The 22,932-nt window shown below is 37.0% G+C and overlaps 1 protein-coding gene across 8 annotated transcripts in view; it reads left to right on the top strand.

Moving 5' to 3' along the window:
• The window catches only part of LOC145674372 (uncharacterized), a 104,921-nt gene that overhangs the window by 59,962 nt on the left and 22,027 nt on the right, over positions 1–22,932 (top strand). For all 8 annotated transcript variants that reach the window (XM_081744348.1, XM_081744341.1, XM_081744342.1 and 5 more), the window contains one exon: positions 19,897–19,971. In XM_081744348.1, coding sequence (XP_081600474.1) covers positions 19,897–19,971 — 75 coding nt within the window. The remainder of the gene's footprint in view (positions 1–19,896; positions 19,972–22,932) is intronic.

The raw sequence follows: 22,932 nt of genomic DNA, 5'->3' as shown, positions 1-22,932 counted from the left end.
TGGTTCTTATTAAACGATGAGTTCATAATGCTGTGTACAGCAATTCAATATCTCAAACCGTTCTCGAGATACGAAGAACATGGTTATATGTTGCTACATTGCTTAAAATTTTAAAAATGGTTGGTTCCTTCCTTGTTTTCTACAGGGTATCCAAAAAAAAAATAACCGTGCAGGGTAAATGGTAGATGAGTAAAATTTCAAATCGCATTTACCGCAGTGCAGGTTTCTCTACAGGAGATGTTGTAAATGTTGTTTTGCAATCTGAAGTTATGTCTGGACACGACGCTGCATATTTGTAAACACTTCACCGGAGGATTACTAGAGGTACACACATGTCCAAAATGATGGTCGTATATCTATAACTGTCTCGTTGTGCGAATATAATCGGATAATGATATCGCAGGGTACTTCTAATACTGTTACTATGTGTATAATCGGAAAATGTATATTAGTGGTAAATTTCATAGGAAAAACTTTATAAATACGAAAATTAGAATGAGTACAGCAAAATGTTGCTAAATGAACAAGAAAAGTTTTTTTTTTTTTTTTTTTTGTTATATTATTCTTATTTACAGCTCTTTTGACATGAAATTTACCACATACGTGTCTCTGCCGACTATACACATAGTAACATTATAGGAGATACTGGGCAAAATCGTTATCAAATTATATTCCTACAACAACATAGTTATAGACATGCGACAATCATTTTGGAAATGAATGTACTACCATGAGCAAAATAAATGACGCGTCTCTTTATTTTGAAGTTTTTTGAAAATATCTCCGTTTTCTTTATATGTTCGAAATTTCGGAAGGTTTCCCCAGCAGGACAGGTTAATAACAAACCCGTTTTTAATATTTGTGTTAGATATTAGCTTAAAATAAAGAAATTAGAAGCAAAAAAACATTAAATCGACAGAAATCTCGAGAATTACCAACTCTGCTAAAGTGGGAAATTTTCAAGAACGCGAGGGAATTCTGCAGTTCAACACGAAGCAGCGACATCTATGTCATTGAGAGCGTGGATTAGATCTACAAACGAAAATTTTAACGAAATATTTCTAGTATGTCTTATTATATGCATTATCAGCGAACTCCAAATATATGAATCTATGCTAAGTATTAACGTATAGATAGTGCAAATAGTGGAAATTAACTATGGAAAAAGACGAATTGTTAGCCCAATCGTAATGAAAAATCGTCTTTACTGTAGAACAGGTTCAGCTTACGTAAGAGAGCAAATAGCTCAGTTAGGTAAAGCAACGAGTTTGTATACCGAAAGTAGACGGTTCGAATCCCGTGGAAGTACTGTTGTCATTTTTATCACTAAGGTTATTTTAATTATTTTTTATTTGGGAAAGAATCAAATTGTAACATATGTGTAAAACTCATGACGATTCCAAAAAAAAAGAAAAAAAAAGAAAATATCGTCGCATTTGCATTAGTGTCTCTAATTTTTGTTTGCAAACAGATTCGTAATTATTTCCCCTGTGCTCACTGATGCATAACGAATGTTTTCCAGTAAATGTTAATTCTAATTTGGAGAATTTTATAGTTTCACAAGGTTTCTCACTACATAGTCTTCTATCTACGTGTTTGGATATTTTGATAACAGATTTCCCTATTAAATGTTTAATTTTCTCTATAAATATTTGTCTTAAATTGAAATTGTTTTGAATTTACTACATAAGCAAAGTTGCCCGAAGGAGGGGAGCTCAAGTAATAGATATTCTACGTAAAAGCAACCTATTGTAGAATGATGATGCTTCTTACCTTCAGCACATAATCTTAACGTTAGAGAGTCAGAGAGAGAAAAATCCTGGTTTTTCCTCCTCTATGACCACCCATCTTAAACCTCTACATATCATTGTTCGTCTCACATAATTTCGGCTCTCCAAAGACATTCATATTTATTATTATTATTATTATTATTATTATTATTATTATAATTATTATAATTATTATAATTATTATTATTATTATTATTATTGTTATTATTATTTAACACTCTTTATTCTACATGCCATCTCTCAATTTTTCGATACAGCCCCCTTACTACTATGAAACTCTCTTCTTCCATAGTGAAATGGAAAAAGATCATATAATTGCCACTACTTTACAAGAATATAAACCAAAAACGTCAGTAGAAAGCACATTATAAAATTTACTTTTTGAGGCTCGTTTTGGTGCCCCTCTTTCTCTGGCGCCCCGGGCAGTCGCCCGGCCCTTAGTCCGCCCTTGAAAGTACGGACGCATAACTAAGGCCTGCGGAGGAGAGGTTAACCTTCATGTTATGCCACTGGTTTGACGTGTTTGAAATGTTCAGTAAGTGATCAGTTGGCGAAATAATTTCGACGGTTACTGATGTTTAAAGTTTAGCTAAGACAAAGCTACCTAATCAAATACATTTGAATCGCGATGTCACAATTTGATTTTTCCTCACATAAAAAAGATAAAAACAATAGTAATAAAAACCCTTACTCGTACTGGGCTCCTAACTAACTAACAACCTAATTCTTACAGACTAGTTGCTCTGACCAACTGAGTTTCGATTTCTTACGCGAAAGAAGTCTGTTATATTAAGAGGCATGCTTTTCATTATCAAAACTGTTCGAAGTAATACGAACATGGCTTAAGAACAGAGACGGAACTGAATTACCACTCGATTGACCTTGAGGGCAAATCACCAAAGCGTAGCTATAAACGTAAGTTCAGCATGCATTTCTCTGGAGTTGTGTTCAGTATTCCTATCTGCCAGTCATGCTTGTTCGTAGGAGTAATATGTTACAAACCTAACCTTTCGATAGAGCACAATGACAGAGAATCAAAATTAATGAATTCTTGCCCTTGTGAGCTTGGGATACCACCATGTGCAATAAAACTGTCGCGTCTTCTGAAGTGATATTTTATCGAAAATAACTCGTTTTCCTTTATATATCCGAAGTTTTTGAGGGTTTCAAAATGAGGAAACGTTACTGACAAACAAGGACGCATTTAGGGGTGGGTCCAGGTGGTCCGGACTCCCCTCTGAAATCCCAACTTCTCTGTAAATTTAGCCTAAATTTAAGGATTATCTTTTAAATTTTATTATAATTTATCCTAATATTGAAGTCGGACTTCTCCCGAAATAAATTACTGCATACGTGCCTGCTGACAATTTTCAATATATTCCTTAAATAAGTAAAATAACTAAATTAGGAGCAAAAAGCTTCAACACGGCCTAACGTTTGTCCCCTGCCAATATTGTTAGAAGGGATATTAATAGCAAAAACTGCTAGGCAATGCTGAATCTTGGAACTTCACTCTGAACAGCAAGCTTATTATTGAGAACTACATATGAAACATTTTATCAAAACTTATCTAACTTTTACCTGGCATGAAATTATTATATACACCAAAATTCACTCTCCTAAAATGTGTATCTAAACATTGCTCTACGTATCTACGAAGCAATGAAAATTATTTATCGAAATATGTGAGCAGGGAATTCTAACAGCCAGCCATTTTATTTAAATCGTAGTAAACCCTGTAACCGGGCGTTAACGTGAAGACAAAGCTTGGTCCATTGGTAAAGTGTTGGAAGAATATAAACTCAATGTTCGTAGGTTCGAATCTATCCACTCACCATAACATTTTGTTCTTATGTGTAACGATGAAATAAGAAAGAAAAAATGTATAACCGTTAAGACAAAACTTCAACCAAGTCTGAAGAGAACAATACTAAAATAGTAATACAATGACGTCAACCAAAAATTACTTCATGTAGCGTTTGGACGAAATTACAGCTGTTAACAATTGCAGAAATAAAAACAGGCTGTAATGCAGTCTAGACTTCTGAATGCATTTACTTCCTGAAAACTTCCGTCTCGTCGTTGGTATGCCGTTAATCATTGTAAAACCTTTCAATTGGAAGTGAAATGACACAAACTAAAACAGTTTTAAATCAATAAATGTCTATGTGTAAAAGTAGGTGTCTTTTATCTGTAGTTCTGAGTTCCTTTTACTTTGAAGTGACAAATGAGAGAAGAAAGTATGGTGTTCGAAAAAAAAATCAAATTTGAGATTTCAACGAATTTACACGTATTATAGCCCCTAACACCGAAAAAGTTATTTTTCGATACGTGTCCATCAGTTCGTCCGTCCGTTCGCTACACTTTTCTGTGCACTCGCCTAGAAGCCATACCGTTCAACTTATCTGCACCAAATTTTAGTTTAAGATTTTCATAGTATTTCCTATAGTTTTTTTTATTTCCCTCCTACTCCCAAAACAAGGGTAGTTTCCTGTACGATGAAAATAAAAAAAAGATATTTTCTCATAACTGGCTCTAACGATCTTGTTTTCTTTCTTTTTTTATAAATCAATATTTAATTAGCAACCCTATTTTGTGGTATAAGGCATTTATCTGAGAAAAATCTACAAGGGGTAGTTTATACTTAGGGGTGAGTTTTTTCTCAGTGATTTTCTCAAAATGGACTCAAATGTTTTCGTTCATCTATATATATAAAAGAGAACGCACAAAATCCTTTGTCCGCTCATCACGCTAATACGGCTGAACCGATTTCTTTCATTTTTGGGGGGTTGTTAGGATTTGGACCCTAGATGGTTTTTATCATATCACTTTAATTTTCAATTACCAGTGTCTTGAGATAATTGACCAATCAGGTGTCAATACGTAAAAAAAATCCTTTGTCCGCTCATCACGCTAATACGGCTGAAGCGATTTCTTTCATTTTTGGGGGGTTGTTAGGATGTGGACCCTAGATGGTTTTTATCATATCACTTTAATTTTCAATTACCAGTGTCTTGAGATAATTGACCATTCAGGTGTCCATACGTACAAATCCTTTGTTATTAGTTCATCATAGGTATAAAAATAAACGTATTTATATGCAACCCGCATGACCCTGTGACTCGGCGGGTTAACATAACTGACAGGCGCTATAAATCACTTGAAAGCGAAAAAGTAAAAATTATCTAAGTAACAAAGTTTATTGCGTTCCGGGATGACCGCAGCGAAGCGGGGCGGGTTGGGGTGACCGCAGCGAAGCGGGGCGGGTTAACATAAATGACAGGCGATATAATGTTAACATTTACTGCAATCTTCTATGGTTTTTATCATATCACTTGAAAGCGAAAAAGTAAAAATTATCTAAGTAACAAAGTTTATTGCGTTCCGGGGTGACCGCAGCGAAGCGGGGTGAACGCTGCTAGTATTTCATAAATAAAGATTTCATTAATAACTTATCAATATGGCATAACTCGTTTGTCCTAAAAAAAATGCGAGGGGTAGTTTATTCTTGGTGGAGTGTTGTCTGGGCGATTTTCTCAAAAACGACTCAAAAGAGTTTATTCATATTTCAAAAATAAATATTTCGTTAATAACCGAACAATATGGCAAAACTCGTTTGTCCTGAAAAAATATGCGAGGGGTAGTTTACTCTTGTGGGTGTTTTTCCTCCACCGTTTTCTCAAAAATGAGTCAAGCAATTTTGTTCGTACTCAGAAATAAATATTTCATTAAAAACCTAGTAATATGGAATAACTCGCTTACCCTGAAAGAATCCTCAAGAGATAGTTTATTCGGGGAGTTATTTTTCCCTCACGATTTTCTCAAAAATTACTCGGACAATTTTATTGATAATTCATAAATAAGTATTTCATTAATAACCCTATATTTTAGTATAAGTCATTTCTATGAAAAACAATTACAACGGATAGTTTATTTTTGGGGTCAAGGTTTTTTCCCCGACAATTTTCTCGAACGACAGGCGATTTTGTTCAAATTTCGCAAATAAATATTTCATTAATAACCAAAAGTATATCTTAACTCATTGTTCGAAACAATTCACAAGAGGTAGGTTACTCCTGAGGTGTTCTTTTTGAACGACTTTCCCAAAGTGACTCATTTGATTTTTTTCATATTTCATAAACAATGATTGCATTAATTGGTCTATTATATGTCTAATGAAAATGTGCTCAAAGTGTGAGTTAGTTTGGTAGTATGGATTTTCTTCAATCGAAGTTTTTTATTCGATAATCTGACATTCGATGTATTTGAATAATACGATAATTTTATTCGTATTATCCAAATACACACTTCAGTAACAACTGCGGCCTAACACAGTTAAGAAATTGAATTGAAAAAGTTTAGTGCGGTGGCCCTGTAATTGAATATTTTTTGAGAAACTCCCTAGCTTTTTGTGGTAAACTCAGGCTTTTCTTTTTCGAGCAACAAAAGAGAGACGAAAATATAGTGATTGTGAAAATAATATCAAATTCAGATTTCAACGGATTTACATGTTTCATGGCGTCTACATACCGAAAATGTGACTTTTCGACACCCATCCTTCCGGTCCGTCCGTTCGCCACACTTTTATATGCACTCGCCTAGAGGCCATACCGTTCAACTTATCTACACCAAATTTTAAACTTAGGGTTTACTTAGTATTCTTACAGGAGCTTTTCCATTTTTTCCTACCACCTAAAATAAGTGTGGTTACCAACAGCCGAAAATCGAGAAACGCTATTTTCTCAAAAATGGTTTTAACAATTTTGTTTATTTTTCATTAATCAATATTTAATTAACAACCCTATATTGCAGTATCAGATATTTCTCTTAGAAAAATTTACGAGGGGTAGTTTATTCTTGGAGGTGACTTTTTCTCGACGATTTTCTCAGAAAAGACCCTGGCGAATTTTGTACACACTTCATAAATAAATATTTGACCTTACAACATGGTATAAGTCAATTGACCTGAAAAATATATGAGTAGTAGTTTATTCTTGGACTTGAATTTATTCCCAGTGAGTTTCTCAAACACGACCAGTTGGCAACCATGTATCTCGACAACGAAGCTGAATTCGAAAACTGCAAGAGGACCATTTGTCTCCTTTTGATGTCACGAATCACCTCCCGAAGTTTGTGGACATCTTTCAGGTTCACCCTTAATGAAGCTTCTTTTCGAAAAGTTAACTATTAACTTTAGGCATTGTTTATCTTTTCTTAAATCACAAATGTCGTTATTAATTTTAAGGCAGAGAACTACTTCTGAGAGAATAGATCTTGAAAAATAATTTTAAAACTTAGACTTTTGTTTTCGAGACATTCCAGACAAGACGAGACATTTTACAAGCTATCTCGTGTCCAAAACATTTGCCTCGTATTATCTTGGATGTCACAAAGCGCGTCTTGTCTCTTTCTCGAGACATGTCTTATTTCGTGCGCATTCGTTAACACTTGGGAAGGATTATCTTTCTACTCAAAGCATTGTTTTTATAATGGTTGCATATTTATGATAATTGCTGTCCACATAAATTACAGTCCTTTCAGTTGAATTAATTATTATTATTATTATTATTGAAATTGCAATATCTAGTTTAACGTTGGACGATTATGCACCTACGCTAAGGGAGAATGATGATGAATGAAATGGTGAAATGAAGAAAGTGGGAGGAAAATGGAAAATCTCAAGAAAACACATACCCATGCACACGGTATTTGTCCACCTCAAATTTCACTTGGCACGAAGTGGAATCGAGCCACGGACCCCCTGCACCAAAGGTCCCTGCAATGCTTTATTATTATTATTATTATTATTATTATTATTATTATTATTATTATTATTATTAATAATAATAATAATTGAAGCGAGCTTAACGAGTTTCAACCGTACGACTCAACCAACGTTTGGGTGCCTGTTCGTTCGTCTGCTCCTCTCATAAAAGACATTTCATTTTAATGAAACTAGTAAGTGCCTTCTTTTAGCTCTGCGAAGTAACTATTGCTTGGAATATGAATCTGCAAAACATAAGAGGTAAAATTAACCAAATGGTGCAAGTTTCCACTTATATATACAAAAAAAAATTTGCAATATCAATTACGTGAATCTTGTCCCATAAAGAAGCCGAAACCCCTACACCGAAGAGCCCTCCGAGATTTGATCATTGTCCACACGGACTGAAATTGTCATTTGAAGCCAAGACTTTAATATGTAGCCAATAATTTCTTTAAAATAGACGGAAAATTCGGAAGTTATAAGCATTTTCATATTTTTGCCTTTTCCCATAAGCGAGCCGTAGCCCCCTATACTGAAGACCCCGCCGGAAATTTGATCATTGTCCACTCGGACTGAATTTGTCATTTGAAACCAACACTTTAATACGAAGCAAAATATTTCTTTAAAATAGACGAAAAATTCGAAAGTTATAAACATGTTAATAATTTTGCCTTTTCTCATAAGGGGGCCGTATTAGCCTACACTGAAGAGCCCCACGAGATTTGATCATTGACCACTTGGACTGAAATTCTCATTTGAAACCAAAACTTTAATATGAAGCCAAAAATTAAACTTTTACATCAATTTAAACTGACTGGGTTCCGGTTCCCCCCCACTATTGTTTAGTTTAGTTAAGTGGTAATTTGTGACAGCTTCACATCATCAAAAGAATGTTTCACTTCCCCTCCCCTCCCCCAAGAATTCGTGCTGGATCCACCACTGGAATCAATAGACACTCTTCCTATTCTTTTTGTCATCCTTGATTGTGTAGGGGCTCCCTCGTACAAATAAAGAAGCGGTAATATTACAATCAAGGGGCGCTATATATTAGGTATTTTTTTAGTTACCTACCCCTAACCGCACAGGGCCATCTTTCGTAGAATAAAAAATATTACGTGATATTCCAATCATGAAAGGGGAGAGGATGCTGTAAATATATTTCTTATTCATTTTGTCTGTCCTGCTTATCAAAAATTACTTTCTGTTGGAAGGCTACTGAAATGAGAGGGGCAAAATAAAAAGTCGTACCCCCTCCTACATGGTTGCTCCAATAAGTACTAAAGAAAGCATTTTAAACTAAGATATTTAAGATTTAAACTAGGAAACTAAGATATCCTACATTATGTAAGGATGGCATATTCAGGATTATTATTATTATTATTATTATTATTATTATTATTATTATTATTATTATTATTATTATTATTATTATTATCATTATCATTATTTGAATGTTTTTGGAGCACCGAAATTTTGTGAGACGAATAATGATATGTAGAGGTTTAAGATGGGTGGTCATAGAGGAGGAAAAACCAGGATTTTTCTCTGTCTGACTCTCTAACGTAAAGATTATGTGCTGAAGGTAAGAAGCATCATCATTCTACAATAGGTTGCTTTTACGTAGAATATCAATTACTTGAGTTCTCCTCCTTCGGTCTACTTACCTTATGTAGTAAATTCAAAACAATTTCAATTCAATACAAATACATTGTAAAACTTTTCCGTAATTAAACATTTAATAGGGAAATCTGTTATCAAAATATCCAAACACGTAGATAGAAGACTATCTAGTGAGAAATATTGTGAAACTTTATAAAATTCTCCAAATTGGAATTAACATTTACTGGGAAACATTCGTTATGCGCCAGCGAGCATATGGTGAGCAGTGAGCACAGGGGAAATAATTACGAAACTGTTTGCAAACAAAATTAGGGACGCTAATGCAAGTGCGACAATAGCATTTTTTCTTTTTTTGGTATCGTCATGAGTTTTACACATACGTTACAATTTGATTCTTTCCCAAATAAAAAAATAAAAAAAAAATAACCGTAGTGTAGTGATAAAAATGATAACGGCACTTCCACGGGATCGAACCCACTACCTTCAGCATACAGACTCGTTGTTTTAACTAACTGAGCTATTTGTTTTTTTACGTGAACTGAGCCTGTTCCGGTAAAGACGATATTTCATTACGATCGTCCTACCAATTCGTCCTTTTCCATAGATAATTTCCACTATTTGCTCTATCTTTACGTTAATACTTAGCATATATTCATATATTTAGAGTTTGCAGATAATGCATATAATAAGACATACTAGAAATATTCGTTAAAAGTTTAGTTTGTAGATTTAATCCACATTTCTCTCAATGACATAGATGTCGCTGCTTCGTGTTGAAATGCAGAATTCCCTCGTGTTCTTGAAAATTTCCCACTTTAGCAGAGTTGGTAATTCTCGAGATTTCTGTCGATTTAATGTTTTTTGCTTCTAATTTCTTTATTTTAAGCTAATATCTAACACAAATATTAAAAACGGGTTTGTTATTAACCTGTCCTGCTGGGGAAACCTTCCGAAATTTCGAACATATAAAGAAAACGGATATATTTTCAAAAAACTTCAAAATAAAGAGACGCGTCATTTATTTTGCTCATGGTAGTACCTCTGCGCTGTGCTGGTTAATGGCTGTCTGTAGATCCTGCAGTTTGTGAGGATTCTTTTGGTATATCTATTCCTTCAGTGAGCCGCACAGATCAATTACGAGGAGTGAGATATGGAGACCTAACAGGTCAGATTCTAAGGGAAATAATTCGAACACCAAAAAAAATTCCAGTACCTAGAGTAAGGAACGGACTGTGTCTACAGTTGCCTCGTTTCGCTGGAACCAGCCCTCCTGAATCTCACACTCATTGAGTTGGGCAACGAAGAATCCAAAATTTTAGTGCGGTAACGTTCTGTGTTGCGGAAGAAAATCGGCCCAATAACATGCCGTCAACTTGAGGCCACACCATATGCCGATCTTTTGGTCGTATATATATATAATCCCTCTAATCGTTTCGGTTGTCAGTTTTCACGCTCTAGTGCTCTGACTGCTCACATATCCAAACTAGGGATGGCTTTTTCAGGTTTCCGGAAATTACATTTTCCGTTTTTTCGGAAAACTTTCCGTTTCCATTGAGAAGTGTGATTTGTAAAAGATGGCAACGCTGCACAGCGGCAGTTTTTTTACTCTTGACGCCGTCATCGTTATCAGCGACCTCAAAAGCCCACGAGTACATAAACCCATGCAAATTGCACGCTGTTTTCAAATTTTAACCAGGTTGTTAGGATACCAAACCACTGTGCAGCGTTGCCACTTTTTACAAACCTCACTTCCCAGCTTTAATAAGATAACGAATATGTCAGTCAGTGTGTGACTTATCGATCTCAAATAACCACGGTACTACTCCTCATGCTCTACCGCCTTGCATTATAGGTTTTAAACCATACAGCACTAGTAATCTTTTCCGAGTCATTGTACCTTTTCCAAACTCAAATTTCTCTTCTATTGATGGCAACACTGTTCAGTGGACCCTTCTAGACTTAGTCAGTGTAAATAGTTTTTGTCACTATTTTATTTAAGGTGTAGAAAACGTTAGTACTTCACACCTTCTGAACGGTGTTTGAATTTATCACGTGTTTCAAGTTTTTTCTCGAAAAGTTTGCAACACTGATCTGCGTTTACCATCACATTTGTCTTTATTTTCATTGTTGCTTACAATGATGATATCCACTTAAGGTCATTCAATTTACAAAAACAAAACTTTCTCTTGGGTTGGCAACAGTGTTCATCCGATGATGTTTGTCAATACACAGCCAGATGTCGTCCTTCCTCTAGTTTCTTCGTGCAAAGTTTTGTTTCTCTGTCTCTTTTAGTTTCTCCGTTATCACGGATGGAAATTCTAAATTATATTAAAATGTGGAATCGCCATTTCATGACTTTGTCGTCAAGTCGGCACGGGTTAACGTTCTCGTAGAGAGCTGCTATTTCACCAATGGGTGTTTACGGTCGCATAGAATGCATTTGGAGGGGGGTGCTTATCGCAACACGAAATTACCCAAAATAAGGGACATTCTAATATACGTTATATATATATAATGATATAACTTTATATTGAGGTAGCAACACTGTTTAGCAGGTGTTATTACAGGGTATGTCATACCTTATCCCCCTGTCTTTATTTGCATGATACAAAATTACAGTGTTTTATGTGTATTAATGTGAACTCCCTCGTGGCTAAGCGATTAGCGGACGTGCCTTTTGTGTTGGAGACCTCGGCTGGATTCCCGGCGGGGCTCATGTAGTTCAGATCCGATGTTAATCTGTACGTTCACGTCTCATATAGTCTCACTGCCGAAGGGGGCGTTAAACTCAAAATCAAATCAAATCAGTGTAAAACTTCTTCCCTTTGAAGGAGTGGGTATAGCTTGATTTAGTAAATCAGAGTCCGGAATGGATTCCCACTACCGGTTAATATAAAAAAAGAGGAACATAATAATAACATGGGCTTCCTATAATATAACAACAGTATTTGCATAAATACTGCAATACAACTTTCACTTATGCGAAGTAGAGAAAGGTAGCCCAAGACCTTGTAGCCTTAAGACAGGAACTCTACAGAACTCCAGGCAAGCTAAGCAGAGTGGAGTAGGAAGCCTCAATGGTACACAGCAAGCAATGAAGGAGTTAAGAGTCACAGAGCTCCGAGCAAGCTAAGCCAGGTGAAAAGGAAGCCTAGAGTCCCGCAGCAGGCTAGAGGCTTTGATATTGGGTTTTCTCCTAGCCCTCCAGTCAAGCTAGAGGAGGGGAGACCAATCGAAGATTGGTGCCTATTCGCTGAATCATCTCCATTATATAGGCGCTCTGGGAAGCGGTGGCGCTGCTGCTCTTATGCCGTCACGTGACTTGTGGGCTGTGCTGGTTGTCCATCGTAAGCTTTTTGTGGTAATCCCAAGTGAGGTGTAGTACTTCAACGTAAATACATGATGTTGATGTTTACATACAGGAGCACGTGTGATTATTTATAAACACAAGAACGTAGTATATTACAATATGTATTAGTGGCAAAGCTATAGGGTCGCATCAAGACAAATGATCTATCATGTATGTAATCTCTCTACTCCAAGATCTGTGCCCCTTCACTCAAGGAAGTTGTGAATCCGACCCTGACGAAAATTCACAACACCACATTTATTATCTCCTCTTACAAATTAAGGCCGCTACACTATGACAGACGCAGCAATAACCAAATTTTATGGGCTTCTAAAACAATAATAATACGAGCGCGAATGGGACAACGTACAATCTTGTTGAAAAAAATCTTGTCCATGCACCTCTCTTCAAACGCCATTTTTGACAACTGCGTAGGAAATTCAAATAGTTCCTCTCTAAAGAAAGATCTCAATTGTTTAATTTAATTCCAAATGTGGGTTAGAATACAAGCCATTTCAAAGAGAGGTGAGTAGCCATGTTTAGACTTATTCATTTATTTATTTATTAGGAAGACACAACATGGGAAGTACCTTTAGTGTCAGTTTGCAATGAGTAGGAACAAAGTTACAAGGAATTGAAAATTTGACTGGGTCAATCCATTCAAAGTGATCGAGAAAAAAGAAAAATTGCCGCCCGACCTTTTCAAAAAAATCTAATTTTTTCATGAATGTTTATCCTATATCAGGGTACTTTAAAACTACAATTAATTATCTTTTTACAACATCCCTTGCTGCCGCCATTTTACGTTTTTTCGATTTCAGGTTTTTTTTTTCTTTTTAATATCTCAGCATGTATTTGTCCTAACAAATTGAAAATGGCTGGACGTCTCCAACTCGTGCAGAGCTAAAACTTTGATCTCTTAACATTTTTGCCTAAAACCATTTGAAGGGGATGAAATCAGGGCCTACACTAGCAACATTTTTGGACATGGAAAACATGTTTGAGAAGAGGAAACAACTGACGTAGAGGTCTGAATTTGTGAGTGCATGTAGTCCGGGATCATAAGTTTGTCTAAAAAAAATTTACAGGCCTGTAGCTTCTCCCAAAAACCCTATTAAACAAATCGTAAAGTTGGAGAATTATGCCAATTTAGCATATTTCACTGTCCAATATCTCCAATGGGTCTGGATAAAAAAAATCTGATATTTTGGGAATAGTTAGTCCTTCAGTATACCATAACACACAACAAAGCCCGTTTTGTGTTTTTGATTTGATTGATCGAATGGATTGATTCGACTTTATTTCCAAAAAGTGATCAGATAACTATTCCAAGTACTCAGATTTCGAAAAAGTGCTTTATGATCCACCTACGTAAGATCATAATGCCAGTAAAAAAAAGTCAGGCTTGAACTTAAATCTAGTTTTCAACTTACTCATATGCCAAATCTTGACGTTGTTGCTGATGTTGAGAAAACTACCAATTTTATTTGTTATCCGAAAGACGTAAATGAAATAAGGAAACAATTTGTCCTTGTAACATTTCAGCATCCAGAGATTCTGGTGAACACATTAGGGGACGAACAACTCAATTTAAGTCCTTAGGAAAGCACAGTCTCTTCTTTATCAAAGCAGATAAAGACAACAAGTATGTAACATCTAAACAATAGTACAGTGGTAAAATTCATGAATGTGCCCTCAAGTCTGGTTCCATTTTTTGCAAATGTAATCCACTGAAATTTCTGATATTGGAAACCAGCTAGCTGATCAAATTTTCTACAAAACTAGACGATAATAAATAAAAGAAATCCAGAATCCGATCTTACCTATTAAATCAGGGTGGCCACCCACCTGGAAAACCGGGAAAACATGGAAAAGTCAAGAAATTTACAAACACCGGGAAATGTCAGGGAATTTCGAAAAATACTGGAAATTTCTGCTTCGATGAAAATATAAGTATTTACTGTCTTTCTAGCCATTTAGCGCCTCTGTTTTCATTCAAAATCCTCTCGATTTCTGGGGGCTTCGCTCCCAGACCCCTATTTTCAACAATAATGAATCAATCAGTACTTCGGTGCTAGCGGAGACTGCGGAACCGATGCTGTTCGCGTAACCTTCAACTAGTCAACACCATGGTTGCAAACATGGTCTGTCTTCTGCTGTACCAAAGTAAGTCGACTGTCACGTGGTTAAAGCAAGAGTGTTGGTAATGTTCTATCGTGCGTATTATATTAAATTATAGTTACATTTTAAATTGTTTGCGTCTGAAATGACACTGTAAATTCATGCATGCATGCAGTCACAGACAAATATGTGAGTGATATATTACCATTTCATGTCGTCAATTTGCGGGGCCTTGGGCGCAGTGGTGGCTTTTTAAAAGTTTAAATTTTGTCGGTAAAAGTTTAAATTTTATCATTACGAGCTAAGGGTAGGAAGCTTCATACAGCATCATAAAGCTGTATAAAGGAATTAGCACATCAGGTAAGCTTTCTTCCTTTAACTTGTATCGATAAAAAATTAATTTTTATCGATATGATTTCCTTCAAGACCCGCCATTGCTGGGACGAAGGAAACGTGTAGAAGGGAGAATTCCATCTTCGGCGTTAATAAATTATTTTGTCAAATTCGAGACTTTCGTATTATTGGTGGTAATATTGCATAGGCGTAACTAGATAGGGCTTAGGGGACAAAGAAGTTTCAAATTTTGCGTTGCTATCACGCAAGTCAATATGTGTTTCGTAGAGCACATTCCCATCCGCTTTGTGTCAACACAACGCAAACTTTACGTATTAATTTTCGGTACACGGCATAGCAATTATAATGAGATTTTGCATTTGCTGCGTTGCGTTGCAAGAGAGTACTGCCAAAGAGAACTAGTATAAAAACGCAATATAGCGTAAAATATGCAATACCTGCTTCGAAATCAACCTACCTCTTGCAGGCCTTACCGGAATTGACTTCTTATTAGTAATTCTTGAAGTATAAGTGAACGTTGGTTAATATTGAGGTTGGGTGGCCAATGCGAAATTATTCCTCGCATATGTGCGGCGGTAGTTTGTTGTCTACCCTAACCTAACCTTGTTGTGTCGAAATGTAGTTATCGAGTTTCTTAGTTTATTTTAGTTTAGTTAGTTTACTGAAATTGCATGTTACGTCGCACTCATATCTAAGAAGTCAGCGTTTTCAAACAACTGGCTGTTGAACTCAAAATTTTTATTGTGGCTTTCTCCTGTGAAGCACAATAAGTATGCAACATTTACAAAAATTTGCAGAACTACTTTTAGCCTCAGCATTATGGCCAAGCTGGCCGCCACTAGCCACAGTGCAGCTGCTAAGAACTCGTTAGTCAATCAGCTAATTTCAAGTTTTTATCAAAAGATCGAAGTGGTTAGCCCTTGAAAATCTAGGATCTTCGTGTATTAGTGAAGAGATGACCGTAAGCAGCTTCAGAAGTAGCTGATACCATTGTTCATGGGCTTGAGCTACTGTTTAAAAGTTATCTCAGTGAACTACAAAATTGCAGACATTACGTCATTAGATTTGATGAAAGCCTTAACAAAGTCTCACAACTGCAGCAAATGGACCTCACGATTCGCTTTTGGGACATGAATGAAAACCAAGTTCTGTCAAGGGGCCGCGGTGGCTCAGTGGTAGAGCGTTCACCTCTGGTGCTAGGGGTCTCGGGTTCAAACCCTGCTCCCGCCAAGTGAACTTTGTGGTGGACAAAAACCGTGTGCGTGGGTTTTCTCGGGGTTCTCCCGTTTCCTCCCACTTTCTTCATTCCACCATTTCATTCATTACTCACCGTCTACTTTAGCCTAACCGGCATAACCGTGGGACGTAAAACTCAAAATTTCATATCATTTCATTTCATTTCAAGTTCTGTCAGGATGTTTGAATTCAGTTTTCCTCATACATTCAACGTGTACAGACATTAAATCAAGTTTTAAGAGTGGCATCTTAGGTTGAGACCTGAAAAATTGGGTCAAATTCCCACGGATGGCTCTCATATTAATTTCAGGTTTCTTAGTGAGTTGTAGAAAGATCTTGCATGTTCACCTTCTGATCCAGTCCTCCTTGATATTGGAAGTTGTGGCTGCATACTATGAATTGTGCTTTCGAAGCTGCCATGCAAGCAACAGGTTGGAAATTAAAATATCTGAGGGCTTCTTATAATTTATTCAAAAACATTCGAGCTCGTCGAGCAGATTATATAAGATTCACAGAATGTTCCAGAGATGGACGGAAAATGCAGAAGTTGCATCCCGAGCCATCGAAATATTACCACTCGTCATGAAATATATGCAGCGGGCTGCTGACGAGAGGAAAGTACCAGGGTGTAACAACTTTGATACTGTAAGAAATTCCATAAATGATTAATTCCTTGGTTCAAGGGGCCGCGGTGGCTCAGTGGTAGAGCGTTCACCTCTGGTGTTTGGGGTCTCGGGTTCGATCCCAGTCCCCGCCAAGTGAACTTTGTGGTGGACAAACACCGTTTGCGTGGGTTTCCTCGGGATTCTCCCGTTTCCTCCCACTTTCTTCATTCCACCATTTCATTCATTACTCATTATCACCGTCTCCTTTAGCCTAACCGGCATAATCGTGGGACGTAAAACCCAAAGATTTCATTTCATTTTTTTTTTCCTTGGTTAAAAACTAGGCTTGTTCACAACATTAGCAAAGACTGTTGAACCATTTTTACGCGAATTTGATGGAGAGGCTCCCTTAGCAACTTTCTTTTACAATTCTGTCTATGCCGTTGTGTTGTTTATTGCTGGTCGTTTTATGAAATAGTGCTTTGTTAGGCAAGCCGTTAGTGAACATTGCTTTTCAGAACAATGAAAACCTGAAAGAAGCTACATTTGTAAACATTGGCTATACATCAAAGGATGCTTTACGAAAAGTCAGTTCTATGTCTGAAAGAGAGATTCTTGAATTCCGCTTATGTCGTGCAGGATGCCAGAAATTTGTAGTAAAAATAATGGAGAGGTCACCTTTGAAATCCAAGCTGACAAGAGCAATTTCGTTCAAGCGTATTTGTGGATGACAGGGCAACTACAGTGTGTCCCAATTGTTTGGAAATCATGGTATCCTGAAATTGGCTTTCAGGAGCATTGGCTGATCAAATCGAAGGTGAATTTAAAACTTTTTCCCAGAATCGTCTTGTATTGGAAGCAATGAAGACTTACGACAGAAAATATAAGAGATTAGATGACCAGTGGATGGAAATGCTAAATTTATGCGCATGATCAATGCAGATGGCTGATCTTGTGAAATTTCTCCTAATTCTTCCTCATTGGAATACCAGTGTAGAGAGCGGATTTTCAATCAACAAAGAATGTTTGAAAATCAAAGTGAGCAGAGTCTAATTGCAGTAAGGAGGGTGCACGATAAGAATTTCGGCTGTTGGTGGTATAGAAAAGTTCAAAAATCAAAGAAAGTGGTCCATGCTGCCCTCAATGCTCATGTAGTTTATTATGATGAATCCCTGAAGAACCAGAAAGAGGAAACGAAGAAACAGCAGAAGAGGAATACCATTAAGGGTAAAGTTGTTGAACTAGAGGCAAAGAAAATGAAGTTTGTTGGCTGAGGTTAAGGAGAAGCTGTCTGCAGTTGATGAGGAAATCAGTCATTTGAGGTCTTGAACACTTCAACAAATGTATTTATCTCAATAGTTTGGTTTTTGGTGAACAGCTAGTGTAATGTCAGATATTAAAAACAGTTCAGTGAATGTCGTGTTGGATTTTAGAAACACATACAGTGTATCGTCTTTTGTAAGTAGTGTTAATCTTCAGACTGAAAGTTACCAAAGTGATTCGGATCAGTGTCGGAGAAATATTGGCAGGTAAGTGATTAAAATTAGATCTTAGAAAACTAGATTAAAATTAGACTACAGTTACTTACTGTAGTGTTCTTTTTAGTTTTAGTAATTCTACATTGTAGTACACTTGCAGCTTTGTGTCGAATTTTGCTTAAAAATATGCGAATATACCCATTTTGGATCTTTTCTGGAAATTTTCTGAAAAGGTCTGCAAAACCGGGGAAAGTCAGGGAATTTCAAAATCCCAAAAGAGTGGCCACCCTGTAAATATAGTCTTCTCAAAACCTGATATACTATTAAGACATATAATTGCTAATTTTCACAACTGCACTTACGTGCCGTTCAGCCGGTTGTAACAAAATTTAATATATACTATACTGTAAAACGGACTTGAACTAGAAACTTTTCTGAACTTCTATGTAGTTGCAGATTCATTTGGCTTCGTTTGACGTTGTGGAGATGTATCCCTCTACAAATATGTAGACCTAACTAGAGACGCTCTGGAGCACTCTCTGCACAAACTGGGAGTAAATGCGTATAAAATTCAACTGATTTATAAGCGTTGCACTCAGCAACAAACAAGGATCAGTGCGAAGAGGTGGATTGGATTTGCTTTGTTCCACACGTTTCTGCAAACCTAAAGGAAATATTACAGAAATACAGAATTAATAATTCAGAAGTTCTTCCAAAATCAATTTGGAAACTTCTAACTTCAAATCTTATTTTACCGATTCTCAGCAATCCAGTCGGTTTACAGTGTCACTTGCAAGTGTGATAAATCGTATATATATCTTAGACTAAAAGAAACATTTGTACCAGAATAGCTGAACGTTTGTACTAGAATAGTTCGCGTACTAGAACTCTTAATTCTCAATATTTATTTGGAGTGTCATTACGCATACCTTAGTGAAAATAAACATAATATTCCTAATGTGCTCTGTTGAAATTAAAAAGTCTGTTTACATTCAAAAATTAAAATCGTGTAGTCAATCTGGACAAAGAGAAATTAACACGATACGAAGTGACCTTTTTAGTACTTACTTCCACCGTATGAAAAGAGAGAGGAATAACAAGTGACCGACTCTGCTGTGATCAATAGGCTGTTCATTTGCCATAGTTTTCTGTGACGTGCAGCCAGCAGCGTCATTTCAGATTTTGCTTTGGGGGAAGGGGCAAACCCCCTTGATATAAGTAGAATTTCGCGTTTTTCACTCATTTACTACTATTCTATTGATTAAATCTATATAAATCTCAAACTCAGGGGGGGAGCAAATGCCCCTCCCTTCCCCCCCTAAATGACGCCCCTGCGTGCAGCTGCTTTCGATCACTGTTTCATTCCTTCGCCTTCCCATATGTTTTTACTGTTTAACTTTTACACTTTTATTTAGACTTATTGAAGCTAATTATTATGAGGACCATGAATCTCAAAAATGTTCCTTAGTTTTTATAATTATTGCGATGTGTATAAAGCATTTCCTTTTGTTTAGTATTGTGATTGTTATCATGCTAGTAATCTGTACTGTTCTATTTTAATTTACATATGTTACAGAAGCAAGGTATATTGAAGCGAGTAATATACCATCCTGATGTTGATTTGCACGAGATCGAAAGGGAAGAAAGACCGGTAAGTAGTGTCCGAAAGTAGTATGTAGTAGTGAATGAAATACAGTAACCGTCTGACACATTTTTCCTAATGAAATGAATATTACGAACTTGTACAGTACCAATGTTTGAATCCAATGATACGGGTTCGAGATCCGCTCGTATTTTCATCCTCGATCCCACAACATATGAAGAACAATGTTATCACAGAACTCACATGCATATTTGTCCATAATTAACACTATAAAAAACACAAGTCATAATTCCAAAAAATGAGCGCATTACGGCAGTTTGGATTTCACCTTAACCTGTCGCTTCACGTCTCATATACATTTGTTGCTGAACTTCAAAACCATCAACATAAACAAATTATATGATAAGTTGCTATGACCAACTAAGAACCTATCTCACCACTCACGACAATCGAAAATACGTTGTATCGCAATAAGTAAATAAATAAATAATAATCATAACTGTAACTGAACAAAAAGTACACCAATTATCAACAAATCACTTCACTGAATACAACGTATATACACTTTACAACTTTGTACAGGATTAGCATAAATGATTCATTCGTTTTAAAAAGGCTATATTTTCAAAAATATTACAATTACGCACATGAAAGATATATATGTGAAAAGAGCCATAAACCCACCAAGTTTGTAATGTGTGGTAACACGAGTCCATTATCTTTGCGATCGACTGTGGCACTGCGACGTTAGTACTGTCTCAAATGGACGGAAAGCAAGAAAAAGATTTTTGTGTGCTTAAATGTGCCAGATGTTCGTCTGTTATAGCTGTGCAACGTGCTTTCAGAAGAGAGTGTGGAAAAGAACCGCCATGTAAATAAAGCATTTTGCGGTGGTATCGGCAATTCAAGGACACTGGTGGCTTGTGTAAAGGGAAAAGCACCTGGCGTCCCAGATCTCCTGATTTAACGCTCTGCTTCAAGTTCCTGTGGGGGTACGTTAAGGACCTTGTTTACGTAACCCCACTACCACAATCCTTAGTCGAGCTCAAATAACGCATCAGTGCTGTAGTGCAGACAATTGACAGGACTATGCTACAAAATGTATGGAATGAGCTCGAGTATCGTCTGAACTTGTGTTGTGTCACCAAAGGGGCGCATATTGAACATTTGTAGAAGGTGTATAAACTTTGTTAGTTTGTAGTTATTTCATATGTCTTTCATTCGCCTACGTGTAATACCTTTGAAAATATAGTATTTTCAAAATGAATGAATCATTTATGCTAGCCCTGTCCACCCATGACAGTTTGTTCCACTATCACACCACTAGAATGTGGAGAGTTAGAATTGAAAACCAGATTCAAAATTGATGCAAATTATAACAAATTTTTGAATGAAACCATTGATATTTTTTCTTTCTTTAATTAGACTCAAACACATTAGTTTTAACATGCGATATGCTTTTTCTGATGATTTTCACTTCCTTGATTATACACTATGTGATCAGAAGTATCCGGACACCTGACTGAAAATGACTTACAAGTTCGTGGCACCCTCCATCGGTACTGCGGGAATTCAATATGGTGTTGGCCCACCCTTAGTCGTGATGACAGCTTCCAATCACGCAGGCATACTTTCAATCAGGTGCTGGATGGGGAATGACAGCCAATTCTTCACTTAGTGCTGAACTGAAGGGAGGTATCGATGTAGGTTGGTGAGGCCTGGCACGAAGTCGGCGTTACATCCCAAAGGTGTTCTATAGGATTCAAGTCAGGACTCTGTGCAGGCCAGTCCATTACAGGGATGTGTGGTCGTGTAACCACTCCGCCACAGGCCGTGCAGTATGAATAGGTGTGTTGAAAGATGCAATCGCCATTTCCGAATTGCTCTTCAACAGTGGGAAGCAAGAAGGTGCTTAAAACATCAATGTAGACCTGCGCTGTGAGAATGCCACGCAAAACAACAAGGGGTGCAAGCCCCCTCCAAGAAAAACACGAGCACAGCATAACACCACCACCTCCGAATTTTACTGTTGGCACTACACACGCTGACAGATGACGTTCACCGGGCATTTGCCATACCCACACCCTGCCATAGGATCGCCACATTGTGTACCGTGATTCTTCACTCCACACAATGTTTTTTCACTGTTCAATCGTCCAATATATACACTCCTTACACCAAGAGAGGCGTCGTTTGGCATTTATCTGCGTGATGTGTGGCTTATGAGCAGCCGCTCGACCATGAAATCCAAGTTTTCTCACCTCATGCCTAACTGTCATAGTACTTCGAGTGGATCCTGATGCAGTTTGGAATTCCTGTGTGATGCTCTGGATAGATGTCTGCCTATTACACTTTATGACCCTCTTCAACTGTCGGCGGTCTCTGTCAGTCAACAGACGAGGTCGGCCTCTGCGCTTTTGTGCTGTACGTGTCCCTTCACGTTTCCACTTCACTATCACATCAGATACAGTGGACCTAGGGATGTTTAGGAGTGTGGAAATCTCGCGTACAGACTTATGACACAAGTGACACCCAATCACCTGAACACGTTCGAAGTCCGTGAGTTCCGCGGAGCGCCCCATTCTGGTTTCTCACGATGTCTAATGACTACTGAGGTCGCTGATAATGAGTACCTGGCAGTAGGTGGCAGCACAATGCACCTAATATTAAAAACGTTTTTGGGGGTGTCCAGATACTTTTGATCACCTAGTGTATATTATTATTCTGTTACTAAATGCTGGCATTCAGTAACAGAAATGGAAACAAACTAAAACTATTGTATTTTCAAACATAAAAGGTAAAACATGTATGTACCTGGATCCAAGCAACAGCCATTGCAATGCCGTCATGCCCATTCCACAAAGGTTAAGAAAGTCAAAACACCAATTTCATCCTGCGCTTATAGCATCCTATTTTCTGGGTAAGACACGGCATTCTCCTAGAAGAATTTGTGCTTTGGAAGGAACAGTTACTACTGCTGCATACTGCGAGACATTGAAATGGCTTCCA

The sequence above is a fragment of the Thermobia domestica genome, chromosome 17 (genome assembly GCF_964235325.1).
Source record: "Thermobia domestica chromosome 17, izTheDome1.hap1.1, whole genome shotgun sequence".
Classification (NCBI taxonomy): Eukaryota; Metazoa; Arthropoda; class Insecta; order Zygentoma; family Lepismatidae; genus Thermobia; species Thermobia domestica.
Note: the sequence above shows the minus strand (reverse complement) of the source record. Positions and strands in the feature narration are given on the sequence as shown.